Source organism: Macaca fascicularis, chromosome 9, assembly GCF_037993035.2.
Source record: "Macaca fascicularis isolate 582-1 chromosome 9, T2T-MFA8v1.1".
NCBI lineage: Eukaryota > Metazoa > Chordata > Mammalia > Primates > Cercopithecidae > Macaca > Macaca fascicularis.
Window position 1 is genome coordinate 65,376,816 of NC_088383.1, and position 16,861 is coordinate 65,393,676.

General features: G+C 41.9%; 1 protein-coding gene across 12 annotated transcripts; it reads right to left on the minus strand.

The window, feature by feature from the left end:
- Nucleotides 1-203: 203 nt before the first annotated feature.
- LOC135965102 (endogenous retrovirus group FC1 Env polyprotein-like) lies at nucleotides 204-5,515 on the minus strand. Of its 12 annotated transcripts, none has more exons than XR_012417274.1 (4): nucleotides 5,128-5,515; nucleotides 4,702-4,823; nucleotides 2,980-4,615; nucleotides 204-2,605 (listed from the first exon to the last, which is right to left on the minus strand). XR_012417274.1 is itself a non-coding variant. In XM_074000769.1 (4 exons), the coding sequence occupies exon 4, from the start codon at nucleotides 2,239-2,241 to the stop codon at nucleotides 568-570; it is 1,674 nt and encodes a 557-aa protein (XP_073856870.1). In that variant the 5' UTR covers nucleotides 2,242-2,605; nucleotides 2,980-3,070; nucleotides 3,876-4,615; nucleotides 5,128-5,515; the 3' UTR covers nucleotides 204-567. The 12 variants fall into 12 exon arrangements, 9 of the variants coding, with proteins under 9 accessions (XP_073856870.1, XP_073856875.1, XP_073856871.1 ...); XM_074000769.1 differs by lacking the exon at nucleotides 4,702-4,823 and having other exon boundaries at nucleotides 2,980-3,070; nucleotides 3,876-4,615; XM_074000774.1 differs by having other exon boundaries at nucleotides 4,587-4,615; nucleotides 4,702-4,770.
- Nucleotides 5,516-16,861: the final 11,346 nt, after the last annotated feature.

The following is a 16,861-nucleotide window of genomic DNA, read 5'->3' on the forward strand; positions in this document are numbered from 1 at the left end:
GAAAAAATAGTCTACACATCCAAGAAGCCAAAAAAACTCCAAGTAGAATAAATGCAAAGAGATTTATACCCAGACACATCATGATAAAATCTCTGGATAACAAAAACCAACTTCTCATTGGAAACACTGGAAGCCAAAGACAGGTAATGATACTGTTATGCCCAGACTGTTTGTTCCCCAAAGAAGACCACCAGAGTCCAGAGTCAAAGCCAAGCGGCAAGGATCTTTACTACAAGTTCGAACTTGGTCCCTCCTTTACACAGTATACAAGAGGGCCCCGAACAATGCGAGCGTTTGCTTTTTATAGCCCGAAAGTTGTAGGGGAACAAAGAAATTCTTTTGGCTCCTGCGCTTTCAGTAACCTTGAACGGCTGTCTCCTTATCGGAGACTTTCCAGGTGGTGTTTGTACTGAGCTCAGGGAGTTTGAGAGATATATGGTGGTGGGATGGGAGGATGGGATGTGTTTGTGCTAGGCTCAGGGAGTTTTGAGCCCGGGGCTGAGGAATGTGCCCAGCTCCTTTCATTCCCCCCTTCTTTTCAGGTATCTTTAGAGCCAATCTTGGGTCTTATAGATCTGATTCTGTTTCAGCGTTTACAGGTTGGTATTGGGCTCTGAGGACCATGAGTTGTACGGTGTCAAATCTCTCCCTAATAAATTGTAAAATTCTGTTAACAACACAAGGTCCTACGGTAAGCAGAAATAGTAGACTTAGCAGGGGTCCAAGGAAGGGGGCTAACAGAGAAAACATAGAGGAATTCCACCATTGGTCTGCAGCTGAAGCAAACTGCCGTGTTTTTACTTCAGTGCTTAACTTGCGTAACTGTTGGACCCGGTCCTCTACAAGTCCTGATTCATTTATGTAGAAACAACAGTCTTCTTTTAGAAATATACATGTACCACCTTTTTCTGCAGTGAGTAGGTCTAGGGCCCTCCGGTTTTGCAAGGTTACCTGAGCTAGGGACGTGAGCTGCCGCTGAAGGGAGGCAAGGGACTCAGCCGACTCCTCCATAGCAACGGCAAATTGTTGGTATAACTTGTTACTTTCTATGAGGGTGTGACCTAGGGCTCCCCCCGCCAGTCCGGCCGCAATGAAGGATGCGGTGAGGGAGATTCCTGCAATGAGGGGGAGAAATATGGCTCGTGCAGGTCTTGGTCTAGGGTCTGGGTGAATAACAGCACTAGTCCAGTTACCGGTATACCCTAGGAACTCGCCAGCAGTTAGTAGAGTCAACCGGGGAACTAATGTGACAGGGAGACATAGTAGGTTATTAACAGAAGGATTAGGTAGGTTCTTAGATAAGGTTCCATTACACCAGAAGAATATGCCTGATGGAGCCCTTAAGGTGATATTAGGGGGCATTGCAGTGATGCTGCAGAGGCTGGAATTGGTTCCTGAGAAACAGTAGGGAAACTTCTCCCGACTGGGGTTTAGGTATAGGGGCACGTTCAGGATAGGAGCATACGAGTGGTTTCGGAGGTTGTTAGCTTGGGCAAAGGTAGAGGGTCCCCATGGCAGAGGGACAGCTGTTAGCGGTGGACGCCCTAGAGTGGCGCACAGGAAGCAGCCAGACAGGCTATGAAGTCCTGTAAGGTTAGCAAGTTCTAGTCCTTCTTGTAATAACTTTAACCAGGAGAAAGGACGTAAGTCTTGTGTTAGTCTGTTTTCCTGTTGTTGGATATTCCCGTGGACCAGGGGCAGTACTTGCACTAGGCCTCGCCACAGATAGAGGTGACTGCTAGGCCATGTGGAGGAGGGGGAGTAGTATACAGCCCCATGTTGAGGTGTGGTCCAGCGGGAGTTCCAGGGGTCTCTAACTATCCATGTATATGGAAAGTTTCTATCCCGTCTACGATAGAAGGGCCATTTAGGGTCTAACTGTTTTCTCTCTCCCCAATAACAGGGTCTGTGGATGTTACAATAGTTATAAGGACAGCCAGCATTTTGGTGCCACCAATAGTGTTTACAATTGTATTTAGTCTGATCAAACTCAAAGCATATTATTGGTGTCATAGGTTTGGCTATTTGAAAACCAGTAAAATTTAGTAGAATTGGGCTGTTGCACCCTGAGGAAGGGCAATCAGCACTGGCCAATAATTTTCCGGGCTTATGAGGTTGCCCAGGGTGGGTTCGGTTTTCATAAAGCCAGAATCTCCAGACAAAGGGATTATGAGCTGGTTTTGTGATTTCTCCAGCGGCCACTAGGGCGACTAACATTAGGGTTAGACTATCTAACTGCATGTTTGCAGTGAGCTATGCTGCCGGCGCAGGGTGAGTTTTAAGGGGTTGTTCCTAGCTCTGTCCACAGTCCACGTGTCCGGTGCTTCAGCCGCCGCCGTGATTGGTCCCAGAAGATCAGAGGTTGGGTCCACTGGCTTGACGTGGGTGTAGTGGATCTACGATGCGATGCCTTCTACCTTCAGGGCGGTGGGTGTGGTTAGGAGTACCTGGAGTGGTCCTTTCCACCTGGGTTCTAGGGTCTCTTGTCGGTGTCGCTTGACCAGGACCCAGTCTCCCGGCTGGTACGGATGGGGTGTCGGCGGGGGACCGGTCTCATATAGTTCCTTCAGCTTGGGCCAGATTTCTTGATGAATTTTCTGCAAGGCTTGTAGGGAAAACAAGAGTTCAGAGACATTTTCTGTTTCGGACTTGAGTAGATCATCTTTTAGGCCGGGAACTAAGGGTGGGGGTCTGCCATACATAATTTCATAAGGAGTAAGGCCCAGTCTGTAAGGGGTATTACGGGCCCGGAACAGAGCGTAGGGGAGAAGGACTACCCAATTAGCGCCAGTCTCCATAGTCAATTTAGTTAAGGTCTCTTTTAAGGTCTGATTCATTCTCTCTACCTGTCCTGAACTCTGGGGCCTGTAAGCGCAATGTAGTTTCCAATTTGCCCCAAGGATGGAAGCCAAATCCTGACTTACCTTAGCGACGAAGGCCGGCCTATTATCTGACCTTATCTGGACAGGGAAGCCATACCTGGGGAGGATATCTTCCAGGATTTTCTTTGCTACAACCTGAGCAGTTTCTTTCTTGGTGGGGAATGCTTCAGTCCACCCTGAAAAAGTATCTACAAAGACAAGTAAGTACCGATACCCGTATTTTCCTGGCTTTATCTCAGTAAAATCTACTTCCTAGTAGATACCGGGCCTGGTTCCCCTAAGCCTTGTTCCCGTTGTAGCCTGGGATTGGGGGTAGGCGTTGTTAAGCTGGCAGACTTTGCAACTTGTCACGATGTTGCTGGCCATCTCGGCTGTATGTCTGAATTTGAGCTTAGAGCGTCTGATCAGGTCTATTATCCGCCGAGCGCCCAGGTGGGTGGTTCGGTGGATGTGTTCTAACATTTGTTGTCCTAATTTTTCTAGTAGGATGGTTTGGTCATTAGTATCAGTCCACCACCCATTCTGGATCTGTTTCAGGGGAAGCTTGTCAATCCACTGGAGATCTTGTTCTGAATAATCAGGGAAATATGGCAAGTCCCGGGGGCCCGGGTCAGGGAGCTGGAGTGCAAGGAGTTGGCTGGGAGCCTTCGCCACCTTTCTTGCAGTTTGGTCCGCTAGAAAGTTGCCTTGAGCAGTTGGAGTAGTTAGTTTCTGATGCCCTGGGCAATGCACAATGGCTAACTTTTCTGGCCTCCATAGGGCTGTTAGCAGGGCTAGGATTTCTTGCTTGTTTTTTATTTCTTTTTCTTCAGCCGTTAGTAACCCCCGCTCCCTGTAAATGGCCCCATGTATATGCGCTGTTGCAAAAGCATATCGGCTGTCTGTATATACCGTCAGCTTTTTCTCCGCCCCTAAGGTAAGAGCTTGGGTGAGCACTATTAGTTCGGCCTTCTGGGCCGATGTCCCCGGGGGCAGGGGTTCCGCCCAGATTACCTCAGTCTCTGAAGTTACTGCCGCTCCAGCGTATCTCTGGCCCTGATGCATGAAGCTGCTCTTATCAGTGAACCAGACGAGGTCGGCGTCAGGAAGTGGGCGATCCTGCAGGTCTTCTCGAACTCCGTGCACCTGAGCTAGTACCTCGGTGCAGTCGTGGAGTGGGGCGTCCAGGTCCAGGTTGGGCAGTAGCGAGGCAGTCTCTTACCTAGTGGCCAGCCTCCTTGCAGTAGGCATATTGGTCTTTTTTCAGATTATTATGCCTGGGGGGGCCGCCTAGGTTGGGTGTACTCTGGCTGTAGATGTTCTTTCTGTACTACTGCTGCCAGGACCTTGGTCATTTTTTTTTTTAGTGGCCTTAAATTGCCTTTTTTTCTGGAGTATCTCTGTTATTATAAACCTGCTGGGCTATCTGAAGGAGGTTTTGAATCCGCTTTCCTTCCAAGTCTTCTAATTTCTGGAGTTTTCTTTTAATATTTGGGGCTGCCTGATTTACGAATGACATTACAATAGCTGCCTGACTTCCTGGAGCCTCTGGATCTATGGGGGTGTACTGTCTAAAAGCTTCCATTAATCTTTCTAAGTAGGTGGCTGGGCTCTCTGTCTTTCCCTGCAGAATAGAATATACTTTAGCCAAATTAGTGGGCTTGCGAGCAGCTGCCCGGAGACCTGCCATTAGAGTCTGGCGATAAAGGTGTAGCCGTCCCTTACCTTCTGCCGTGTTGTAGTCCTATGCCGGCCTGGTCAGAGGAAAGGTTGCGTTTATGAGGTCAGGGTTAGCAGTCGGTTGACCGTCGTCCCCCGGGACCAGCTTTCCAGCTTTTACCTGTATTCCCTCTCGCTCCTCCGTGGTAAACAAGATTCGGAGGAGCTGCTGACAATCATCTTAAATGGGCTGGTGGGTGAACATGACACTATCCAGTAAAGCCAGTAAATCTTTGGGGTTGTCTGAAAACCGAGCACTCTGAGCCTTTTAGTTATACAGATCACTGGTGGAGAATGGCCAGTACTGGAGCTTGGGGATTTCTGTGTCATCTGGGGGTTTTATTTCCCGAAGGGGTAAAGCCACCGTGGAGTCAGGCGGCTGGGGGGGGGGGGCCTAGTCCGCGAAGTGCGCCCTCGCGTCCGCCCCCCCAGCCTTTTAAAGTTACTTTCCCTTTCAGCGAGCCCGCCTCCCCTCCGCCTGCTCTGTCCCTCTATCTCTCTCTCTAATCTTTCCGTTTCTGTCTAAATCTTTGATTGACATACTTACAGGGTCTTTTCTTTAAGTTTCTATCTTATTCGCGCGCGCTTTCTCTCTCTGTCTCTCTGTCATCCCGTGTCCTTTCTCCTTTATACTCAGTCTCTTTCTCTGACTCTCCACGTCTGCCGTTTTCTCCCCTTTCTCTTTCCGATTTCCCTTCTCACTTTCTCCTTTTCCCATCTCTATGGTCTCTCTCTCACTTATTTTCTTTTCTTTTCAGTCTCACTTTCTGTGTCTCTTTTTGTAAAGGAATGTGGGTTGGAATCCCTGTAAAGGAAATCCGCGCTGGAAGCTGGGAGCCCGGGGACCGGGGCCGCGAGCGCGCGCCGGAAGCCGGGAGCCCGGGGACCGGGGCCGCGAGCGCGCGCCGGAAGCCGGGAGCCCGGGGACCGGGGCCACGAGCGCGCACCCGGGGACCGGGGCAATTCAGACGGCGAGCGCGCACCCGGGGACCGGGGCAATTCAGACGGCGAGCGCGCACCCGGGGACCGGGGCAATTCAGACGGCGAGCGCGCACCCGGGGACCGGGGCAATTCAGACGGCGAGCGCGCACCCGGGGACCGGGGTCAGATTCAGACTGCAAGCGCGCACCCGAGGACCGGGGTCAGATTCGGCTGTTGCCCAGATTGCGAACCCGCTCCGGCAACTCAGATCGCAATTTAAATCAGAAGAGAGCCAGGGGACGTCTCCCACCGGTCTCCACTGGCTGTCCTATAGCGCGTCCGCCAGGACTGTGCCAGCCTCAGTTTCAGACCTCGCGAGTCAGAGATTCAGATTCAGAACAGACACACAGACACAGACAGACAAACGGAGACGAGCCAGCTCACCTATCAGTAGATCGATCCTAGCAGATCCGTTGACCAGGGGTCTGGTGGGCTTGGGGAATCCCGGACGGGCCCCCAGATGTTATGCCCAGACTGTTTGTTCCCCAAAGAAGACCACCAGAGTCCAGAGTCAAAGCCAAGCGGCAAGGATCTTTACTACAAGTTCGAACTTGGTCCCTCCTTTACACAGTATACAAGAGGGCCCCGAACAATGCGAGCGTTTGCTTTTTATAGCCCGAAAGTTGTAGGGGAACAAAGAAATTCTTTTGGCTCCTGCGCTTTCAGTAACCTTGAACGGCTGTCTCCTTATCGGAGACTTTCCAGGTGGTGTTTGTACTGAGCTCAGGGAGTTTGAGAGATATATGGTGGTGGGATGGGAGGATGGGATGTGTTTGTGCTAGGCTCAGGGAGTTTTGAGCCCGGGGCTGAGGAATGTGCCCAGCTCCTTTCAATACATGCAAAGGGCTGAAAGAAAAAGTCTGTCAACAAAGAATTCTATATTCACAGAAAAGTAGGCAAAATACAGATATTTACAGACACACACACACACACACACACACACACACACACACAATCCCAACCAAGCAAAAACAAAAACCTGAGAGAATTTATTTGTTATCAGAGCCACTTTACAAGATACTACTAAAGATAGTCCCTAAGGTTGAGAGAAGGTTACCCAGAGAGTAATTTAGAGCCACATAAAAATCCAGAAGTGCCAGTAAAGGTACTTACATGGGTAATTATAGAGAAATGTATAATTGCAAATTTCTACTTTACTTCCCTTACTTGATTAAAAAAGCAAATGTATAAAATATATATATCTATATTTGCATTTTTGACGCTTTTGCATATAGAAATATAATGTTTGACAACGTCATCAGAAACAGTCATTTGTGAGCAATGTTCTGTGGAGGAAAAGAAATAACACCAGATAGTAACTTGAATCCAAAGAAAAAAATAAAAAGAACCAGAAACAATGATATGGCTAATATAAGCCTATAAATATATATTGCAAATACATACATGTTCTTCTTTTTTCCCTAGCTTCTTTAAAAGGCATATAATTGTATGAAATCAGTGTTTTGCATATGTATTATATATAACTGTGCAGAAGTAAAATGTATAAAATAGCACAAAAGAGTGAGGAGGATATATGTACAGTATGTAGGAGGAAAGTTTCTATCTCATTAGAATTAAGTTAGTGTAAGTCTGAAGTAGGTTCTAATAAGTATATATATATACACACATACACAACACACACACACACACACACACATACATATGGTAAACCTTAGAGAAATCTCTAACAAAATAACCAAAAAAACCAGGAGTAAAAAAATTATTAAAGGTATTAAAATGAAATAATCAATTAATGAACAAAAAGAAATACAGACGGGATAGACATAAAACATATACAGAAAGAAAACAGCACAGGTAAATCTAACTGTACAATAATAGCATTAAATAATAATGGATTAATCAGTCCAGTCAAAATGCAGAGACTGTCAGATCATCGTAAAAAAATAACATATACCTATTTGGTGTCCTCAGGAGACACAATTTAGGTTCAAAGAAACAAATGAGTTGAAGATAAATGGATGGAAAATATACATCATGTAAACTGCAACATTAACAGGGATGGTGTGGCTAAATTAACATTAGACAAAATAGATGTTTAAATAAAAAATTACTAAAGAAACACATTCTATATTGATAAAAAGATTCAATACATCAAGAATATGTAGCAATTCTAAAAATATGCACCTAACAATAGACTCCCAACTACGAAGTAAAACTAAAGGGAGAAATAGACAATTCAACAATAATAAAGACTTCATACTCCACTCTAGGTAGTGGACAGGACAACTAGACAAAAGATGAATAAGAAAATAAAAGGCCTGAAACAGGCATGAATTGAGCATACAACCAAAACAAACATACAAACAAACAAAACAGAACACATATGCTTCTCAAGTACGCATGGAATATTCTCCAGCATAGGCCACATGCTAGGCTATAAAAAAGCCTCAGTAAAATTAAAGGTATTGAATTAATATGAAATATGTTCTCCACTCAAAATAAAATGTAATTACCACTCACTAACAGAAGGAATTTTCAGAAATTCAAAAATATATGAAAAGTAAAAAGCACATTTCTAAATAACCAATGGGTCAAGGAAGAAATCACAAGGTAAATCACATTAAATTGCTTCAAGAAAAATGAAAATAAAACACATCACACCAAAATCTATGGCATGCAGTTAAGTGACTCTAGTGAAATTTAGAGTTATAAACCTATATTTAAAAAGAAGGTAGATCTCACATCATTAATGGACTCTTCTATTTCAACACACTGAAATAACAAGCTGAAACTAAAATGAGCAGAAGGGAGGAAATGGTAAAGATTAGAGTGGAAATCAACGTCATAAACAAGAGAAAAACCAATGCAAATATAAAACCAAAAAGTTCTATGAAAAGACAAAAAATCAGCAAATCTTTAGCAAGACAGATTTTTTAAAAAGAAAGAAAACTTGAATCACTGAAATTAAGAAGCCATCACTACCGATCTTAGAGAAATGGAAAGGATTTTTTTTTTTTTTTTTTTTTTTTTTTGGAGATAGAGGGTTCCACCATGTTATTTATTGTCCGTGCTCACAGAAAATTATTTAAACATTTTCAGTTCAAAAAGATTTTGTTGATTTCTATGATGGGTAGATCAACAAAAAAGCTTTCAAGAATAAAAATATTTTGTTTAAGTATACAATTACAATAACTTCAATCTCCACCAAACCTTCAGGCTTATGGATGGTGATAACTCTGCTGAGACTAGTTCCAAGTTCATGAGTTAACACAGGAGGTCTCCCAATACCACCCATACTTTTATAATTAAAATTTGGGAAATATGCTGTCCTTAAATCTGAATGGATTATACCTTAGGTTTCAAATTTGGGATTCTGATTTAGATATGAAACTGACACTATGTGAGAGACTAATAATTTTTAAGTATTCATTAATAATAAATAAATAAAATAGATAAACAAAAACAAAATAAGTAATAAAATAAACACAAAGTAGTATGAACAAATATATCTCAATAATTAGAACTTAGATGAAATGGAGAAATTCATAAATAAACTACTAAACCTTACTTTAAAAGAAATATAGACTCTGAATAGATGCATAAGTCGTAAACCATTTATATTAGTAATTTGAAAGCTCTTGTACAAATAAAACAACGTCCAGAAAGCTTCACTGGTGAACTTTTATAATCATGTAAAGATAAATCAATATCGTTTGTCCACAAACTCTTCCAAAAATATGGAAAAGAAGCAGCCAATCTTAATTCACTCTATGAAACCACTATTACCCTGATATCCAAATCAGATAAGGCCATCATGAAACATACGTCTAAAAGTCTATCTTACAAATACTAATTCAAAAATTCTTAAATTGCAACATACTACATGCTGAATCCGGCAACATGTAAAAGGAATTATTCACGCTGGAAAAGTGGGATTTATTCCAGGGAAAAGAGTTGATGGCCGGGGGCAGTGGCTCACACCTGTAATCTCAGCACTTTGGAAGGCTGAGTCCGGTGGATCACCTGAGGTCAGGAGTTCCAGACCAGCCTGGCCAACATGGTGAAACCCTGTCTTTACTGAAAATACAAAACTTAGCCAGGCCTGGTGGCAAGCATCTGTAATCCCAGCTACTCAGGAGGCTGAGACAGGAGAATCACTTGAACCCGGGAGGTGGAGGTTGCAGTGAGCTGAGATCGCACCACTGCACTCTAGCCTGGGTGACAGAGCAAGGCTCTGTCTAAAAAAAAAGGGGGGGGGGGTTGATTTAGCATATTAAATCAAACAATAAAATAAATAATATTAATACAATAATATACTAAGAGACATAATCTGGTAGGAATGTAAAGTATAGTGGCTTTGGAAAACATTATCCTAAATTCTCAAAATGTCAAACATAGAGTTATTCATTATTTCCACTTATAGGTAATTTCCCTTGCTGGCTTCAGATAAGACTCAGCACATTCCCAGCTATGATGGCTATGGTGTGAGACTCCTTCTACTTGAGAAAAGTGGAGGGAAAAGTAAAGGGGCCTTTGTCTTGTACCTTAGGTACCAGCTCAGCCATAGTGGGGTAGAGCACCAAGCAGACTCTTGGGGTCCCCAGTTCCATGATTTGGCTCCTGGATGGCATTTCTGGACCTTCTCTGGGCCAGAGGGGAACCCACTGCCCTGAAGAGTGAGTCCCAGGCCAGGCAGGATTCACCACAAGCTGATTGAACAGCCCTTGGACCTTAAGGGAACATTCATCATAGTCTGGCAGTATACCCTATACCCTATTGACGTGTGGTGACAGTGGCCATGGGGTGAGGATCCTCTGCCTTTGGAAGTGGAAAAGAAGAGTGGGAAGCACTAAGTCTTGCTTGAGTGCCAGCTCAGCTGCAGTACAACAGAACATCAGGTAGATTTCTAAGGTTTTTGAATCTAGTCCCTAGTTTCAAGATGGCACCTCTGAACATGCCTGGGGCCTGGGAGAACTTGTCATACTAAAGGGAGGGACATGAGCTTGGCTGGCTTTGCCACCTGCCAATGGTAGAGCCCCAGGACCTTGTGTGAACATAGGCTGTAGCCAGGGAGTGGTTACAGCAGGTCTTGAGCAAGACTCAGTGCTGTGCTGGCTTCAGATCCAACCCAGCATAATCCTAGTGCTGGCAGCCACTGGAGTGCTTGTGCCACTCCACCCCCGTCTCCAGTTTGCTCAGAACCTACCAGATTATGTCTCTTATTGTATTAATTCATTTGGGAGAAAGCAAGGGAACAGAGTAAGAGTCTCTGCCTCGTATTCCACATATTTCTTCTGGATCTTGTGCAAGACCATCAAGGAGGTGACTCTATGAGTTTGCAAGAACCACACACAGTATTACTAGGCTTGGGGTGCCCCCTAAAGCAAATACAGCTTAGATCACAACACCCACATTCTTTCAAATATCTGGAAAGTCTTCCCAAGAAGGAGGGTTGCACAAAAGCCCAGACTGAGAAGACAACAATAAGTATCTAATTCTTTAATACCCAGGCACAGATAAACATCTGCAAGTGTCAAGACCATCCAGGGAAACATAGTGTTCACCAAATGAACTAAATAAGGCACCAGGGACCAATCTTGGAGAAATAGAGATACATGCCCATTCAGACAGAGAATTCAAAATGGCTGTGTTGGGGAAAGTCAAAGAAACTCAACATAACACAGAGAAGAAATTCAGAATTCAACCAGATAAATGTAACAGAGATTGAAATAATTAAAAATAAGTTGAAATTCTGGAGTTGAAAAAATGCAATGGGCATACTGAAGAATGCATCAGTTTTTTCTTTTTTCTCTTCTTTTCTTTTTCTTTTTCAGATAGAGTCTCTCTCTGTCACGCAGGCTGGAGTGCAATGACACGATCTCAGCTCACTGCAACCTCTGCCTCCTGGGTTCAAGCAATTCTCCTGCCTCAGCTTCCTGAGTAGCTGGGATTACAGGCCCCTGCCACCACACCCAGCTAATTTTTTGTATTTTTAGTAGAGACAGGGTTTCACCATGTTGGCCAGGCTGGCCTCGAACTCCTGACCTCAGGTGATCCACTTGCCTTGGCCTTCCAAAGTGCTGGGATTACAGGTGTGAGTGACCACACCTGGCCACATCAGAGTCTTTTAATAGCAGAATTCATCAAGCAGAAGGAAGAATTAGCCAGCTTGAAGGCAGGCTATTTGAAAATACACAGAGAGAAAAAAAATAGTAAAGAATAAAAAACAATGAAGCATGTCTACAAGATCTAGAAAATAGCCTGAAAATGGCAAATCTAAGAGTTATTGGCCTTCAACAGGAGGTAGAGAAAGAGATAGAGGTGGAAAGTTAATGCTAAGAAATAACAACAGACCTTCTCAAACTTAGAGAAAGACATCAATGTCCAAGAACAAGAATATTATAGAACACCAAGATTTAACACAAAGACCACCTTAAGACACTTAATAATCAAACTTCCAAAGGTCAAGGATAAAGAAAGGATCCTAAAAGCAACAAGAGAAAAGACATGAATAACATGCAATGGAGCTCCAATATGTCTGGTAGCAGACTTTTGGTGGAAACTTTACAAACCAGGAGAGAGGAAAGTGCTGATGGGGAAAAAAAAAAAAAAAACTTTTACTTTAGAATAGTACATGTGGCAAAAATATCCTTCAAACATGAAAGAGAAATATTTTCCCAGACTAAAAAAGCTGAGGGATTTCATAAACACCCGACCTGTCCTACAAGAAATGCTATAGGGAGTACTGCAATCATAAAGAAAAGGATGTTAATGAGCAACATGAAATCATCTGAAGCTGTAAAACTTACCGGTAACAGTAGGTACACAGAAAAAAAAAAAAAAGAAACCCAGAATTTATAACACTATAATTGTGATGTATCAACTACTCTTAAGTAGAAAGACTACTTAAGTAGAAAGTACCAATCAAACATAACTACTACAACATATTTTCAGGACACAGACAAGCACAATAAGATATGAAAGATATGAAAAGAAACAACAAAAAGTTAAAACACAAAGGGATGAAGTTAAGGCTTAGAATATAAGTTTTCTTTTTGCTTGCTTGCCTGTTTGTTTGTGCAAACAGTGTTAAGTTGTTATCAGCTTAAAATAACAGATTATAAAATAAGATTTGAAAGCCTCATAGTAACCTCAAACCAAAAAACATAATGAATACACACGAAATATAAAGCAAGAAACTAAATCATATCACCAGAGAAAAATTACTTTCACTAAAAGGAAACCATACCCACCCTGTGTATACCAAAATCCATGCATCCTCAACCTGCATAGACAAAAAGTTGGCCTGCCATATTATACTTAGATTTCACGTTCTGCAAATGCTGTAATTGCCTGCCCGCCCGCCCGCCTGCCCGCCTGCCCGCCTGCCTGCCTGCCTGCCCGCCTGCCCGCCTGCCTGCCTGCCTGCCTGCTTGCTTTCATAGACAGGATCTCACTCTGTTGTCCTGGCTGGAGTGCAGTGGCATGATCTCAGCACACTATAGCCTCGAATTCCTGGGGCTCAAGCCATCCTCTATCCTCAGCCTTCTCAGTAGCAAGGACTATACCACACATCCAGCTAATTTTTTGTATTTTGTAGATAGTAACTCACCATGTTGTCCAGGCTGGGCTCAAACAACTGGACTTATGGGATCCTTCCACTACGCAAAATGCTGGGATTACAGGCATAAATCATCATGGCCATCCCAAATGCTGTATTTTATTTATTTATTTATTTTTATTTATTTATTTTTTTTTTCTTGAGACGGAGTCTTGCTCAGTCGCCCAGGCTAGAGTGCAGTGGCGTGATCTTGGCTCACTGCAAGCTCCGCCTCTCGGGTTCACGCCATTCTCCTGCCTCAGCCTCCCGAGTTGCTGGGACTACAGGCGCCAGCCACTATGCCTGGCTAGTTTTTTTTGTATTTTTAGTAGAGACGGGGTTTCCCCGTGTTAGCCAGGATGGTCTCGATCTCCTGACCTCGTGATTCTCCCGTCTTGGCCTCCCAAAGTGCTGGGATTACAGGCGTAAGCCACCGCGCCCGGCCAGCCAAATGCTGTATTTTTAATCTCCATTTGGTTAAAAATAAATCCAGTGTATAAGTGGGCCTGTGCAGTTCAAACCCGGGTTGTTCAAGGGTCAAATGTATATAAATTATATCTCAATAAATCTGTTACACAAAGTCTCCACTTCTTTATCATTTGTCTTAAATATAAAATAGAACATTTATACTGTTCATATGACCCATTTTGCTTATTCACCTTTCTCTCTCATAGGTGTTAGGGTAGCTTTTCAGAAAGTTAAGTCACTTAAGTTTGAGATTTTGTATTTAACAATAAAAGTAGGATTCATATGTTCCTGCTTATAAATCGTTTCTCTATGCAAAAATAGCAGTGTACAATTCTTACAGTGTACAAAAAATAACAGAACGCCAAAATGTATGTTTCCTTGTTAATCATACTTTTATGCAGCTGAAGTCTCATAGTTGAAATACACATATGACAAGGGCTCCCACAATTTAAAGAGAGCATTAGATTTCTAAAGGCGTTACTAGGATTGAAAAACAAAAGTTCAGAAACCATCTCTTTATTCCTCTCCTTACATAAAAGAAGGGTAGAGGTTCAGGGGATGCTTTGCATAGAATTCAAAGGATGAGAGGGCACTGCGTCATCTAGTCTCAGCAGAAACCTGATCTTTCCTCTGTCCAGTTTAATACATACATGCATATAATATCTTAAAAGCTTTAAATATTGTTATTTTATACAGTGTTTTAATTTTATTCCTTTTTAAATTTTGACAACTTAGATTTAATTGAAGTAAAGAATTTTTTCTTGAATTGATTATGCAAAAAGTGCAATTTCCATTGATGGCAGTTAGACAATGTGTCCTAATTCAGCTTGTTAGTGTTGAATATAAATTTTAAATAAGGAAAACACTTCATACAGTATTATAGAGGGAGTAGCAGTTGGTAGAATAGGTACTCCCTAAATACCTTTCCATATCTATTATTCTATTACCTGTTTATTTTCAAAGCGTTTATTCTAGCAACTTTGTTTTGGTTTGTCTATTTTATTATTTTTAATTTTGTTTTTGTCTATTTTATTTATTATTAATGAATACTGAAAAAGTATTAGTCTCTCACATAGTGTCAGTTTCATATCATCTAAATCAGAATCCCAAATTTGAAACCTAAGACATAATCCATTCTGATTCAAGGATAGCATATTTACCAAATTTTAATTATAAAAGTATGGGTGGTATTGGGAGACCTTCCGTGTTAACTCATGAACTTGAAACTAGTCTCAGCAGAGTTGTCACCACTCATAGCCTGAAAGTTTGGTGGAGATTGAAGTTATTGAAATTGTATTCTAAGACAAAATATTTTTATTTTTGAAAGCTTTTTTGTTGATCTGCCCATCATAGAAATCAACAAAATCTTTTTGAACTGAAAAATTTTAAATAATTTTCTGTGAACACGGGCAATAAATATTTTGTTCTGTGTCAGTGTAATATTAAAACAATTTTAAAGAACTTCTATAACGGTATAAAGATCATTAACAATTATTCCTATTTTCTTTTTTATATATTTTAAAACTGAGAACATTTTTATGTATGGTTGGATTAGATGGCATTTGACAATACAATGTTACTCAGTTCTCTAAAGTTCTTCTGAGTTATAATTACATATTGCATAAAGGTATATCATCAAAAATATTTTAATCAGCTGATAACTCAATTAGGTGCTCTCCAACTACTCAAATTGCTGAAAGCAAAGTATTGAAAATTATAGGTCTTACAGAAATGTTTGTGACACAGTCATAAATCATTTTTGTCAGTTTCTAGAAAGTAATACATTGTGGATTAAGCGAGACTTATCAAAGAACTGTAATTTTTCACTTAGAGAAACCTTATAGATGGAATTGAAACTAGGTGAACTTGGGACCAAAATAACTATTTGATATTAGAAATATCATAGTTTCTGCCCAGTTTCAATTTTCTAAGTACACTAAAATTATTTTTTTTAATTTTATTATACTTTAAGTTCTAGGGTACATGTGCATAACGTGCAGGTTTGTTACATATGTATACTTGTGCCATGTTGGTGTGCTGCACCCATCAACTCATCAGTACCCATCAACTTGTCATTTACATCAGGTATAACTCCCAATGCAATCCCTCCCCCCTCCCCCCTCCCCATGATAGGCCCTGGTGTATGATGTTCCCCTTCCCGAGTCCAAGTGATCTCATTGTTCAATTCCCACCTACAAGTGAGAACATGCGGTGTTTGGTTTTCTGTTCTTGAGATAGTTTGCTGAGAATGATGGTTTCCAGCTGCATCCATGTCCCTACAAAGGACACAAACTCATCCTTTTTTATGGCTGCATAGTATTCCATGGTGTATATGTGCCACATTTTTTTAATCCAGTCTGTCACTGATGGACATTTGGGTTGATTCCAAGTCTTTGCTATTGCAAATAGTGCCGCAATAAACATACGTGTGCATGTGTCTTTATAGCAGCATGATTTATAATCCTTTGGGTATATACCCAGTGATGGGATGGCTGGGTCATATGGTACATCTAGTTCTAGATCCTTGAGGAATCGCCATACTGTTTTCCATAATGGTTGAACTAGTTTACAAACCCACCAACAGTGTAAAAGTGTTCATATTTCTCCAGATCCACTCCAGCACCTGTTGTTTCCTGACTTTTTAATGATTGCCATTCTAACTGGTGTGAGATGGTATCTCATTGTGGTTTTGATTTGCATTTCTCTGATGGCCAGTGATGATGAGCATTTTTTCATGTGTCTGTTGGCTGTATGCATGTCTTCTTTTGAGAAATATCTGTTCATATCCGTCACCCACTTTTTGATTGGGTTGTTTGTTTTTTTCTTGTAAATTTGTTTGAGTTCTTTGTAGGTTCTGGATATTAGCCCTTTGTCAGATGAGTAGATTGCAAAAATTTTCTCCCATTCTGTAGGTTGCCTGTTCACTCTGATGGTAGTTTCTTTTGTTGTGCAGAAGCTCTTTAGTTTAGTTAGATCCCATTTGTCAATTTTGGCTTTTGTTGCCATTGCTTTTAGTGTTTTAGACATGACGTTCTTGCCCATGCCTATGTCCTGAATGGTATTACCTAGGTTTTCTTCTAGGATTTTTATGGTATTAGGTCTAACATTTAAGTCTCTAATCCATCTTGAATTAATTTTCGTATAAGGAGTAAGGAAAGGATCCAGTTTCAGCTTTGTACTTATGGCTAGCCAATTTTCCCAGCACCATTTATTAAATAGGAAATCCTTTCCCCATTTCTTGTTTTTCTCAGGTTTGTCAAAGATCAGATGG

What these genes read in the sequence shown, in the direction of transcription:
- LOC135965102 (XM_065520801.2), bottom strand. Translation starts at nt 2,241, where the DNA reads ATGCAGTTAGATAGTCTAACCCTAATGTTAGTCGCCCTAGTGGCCGCT.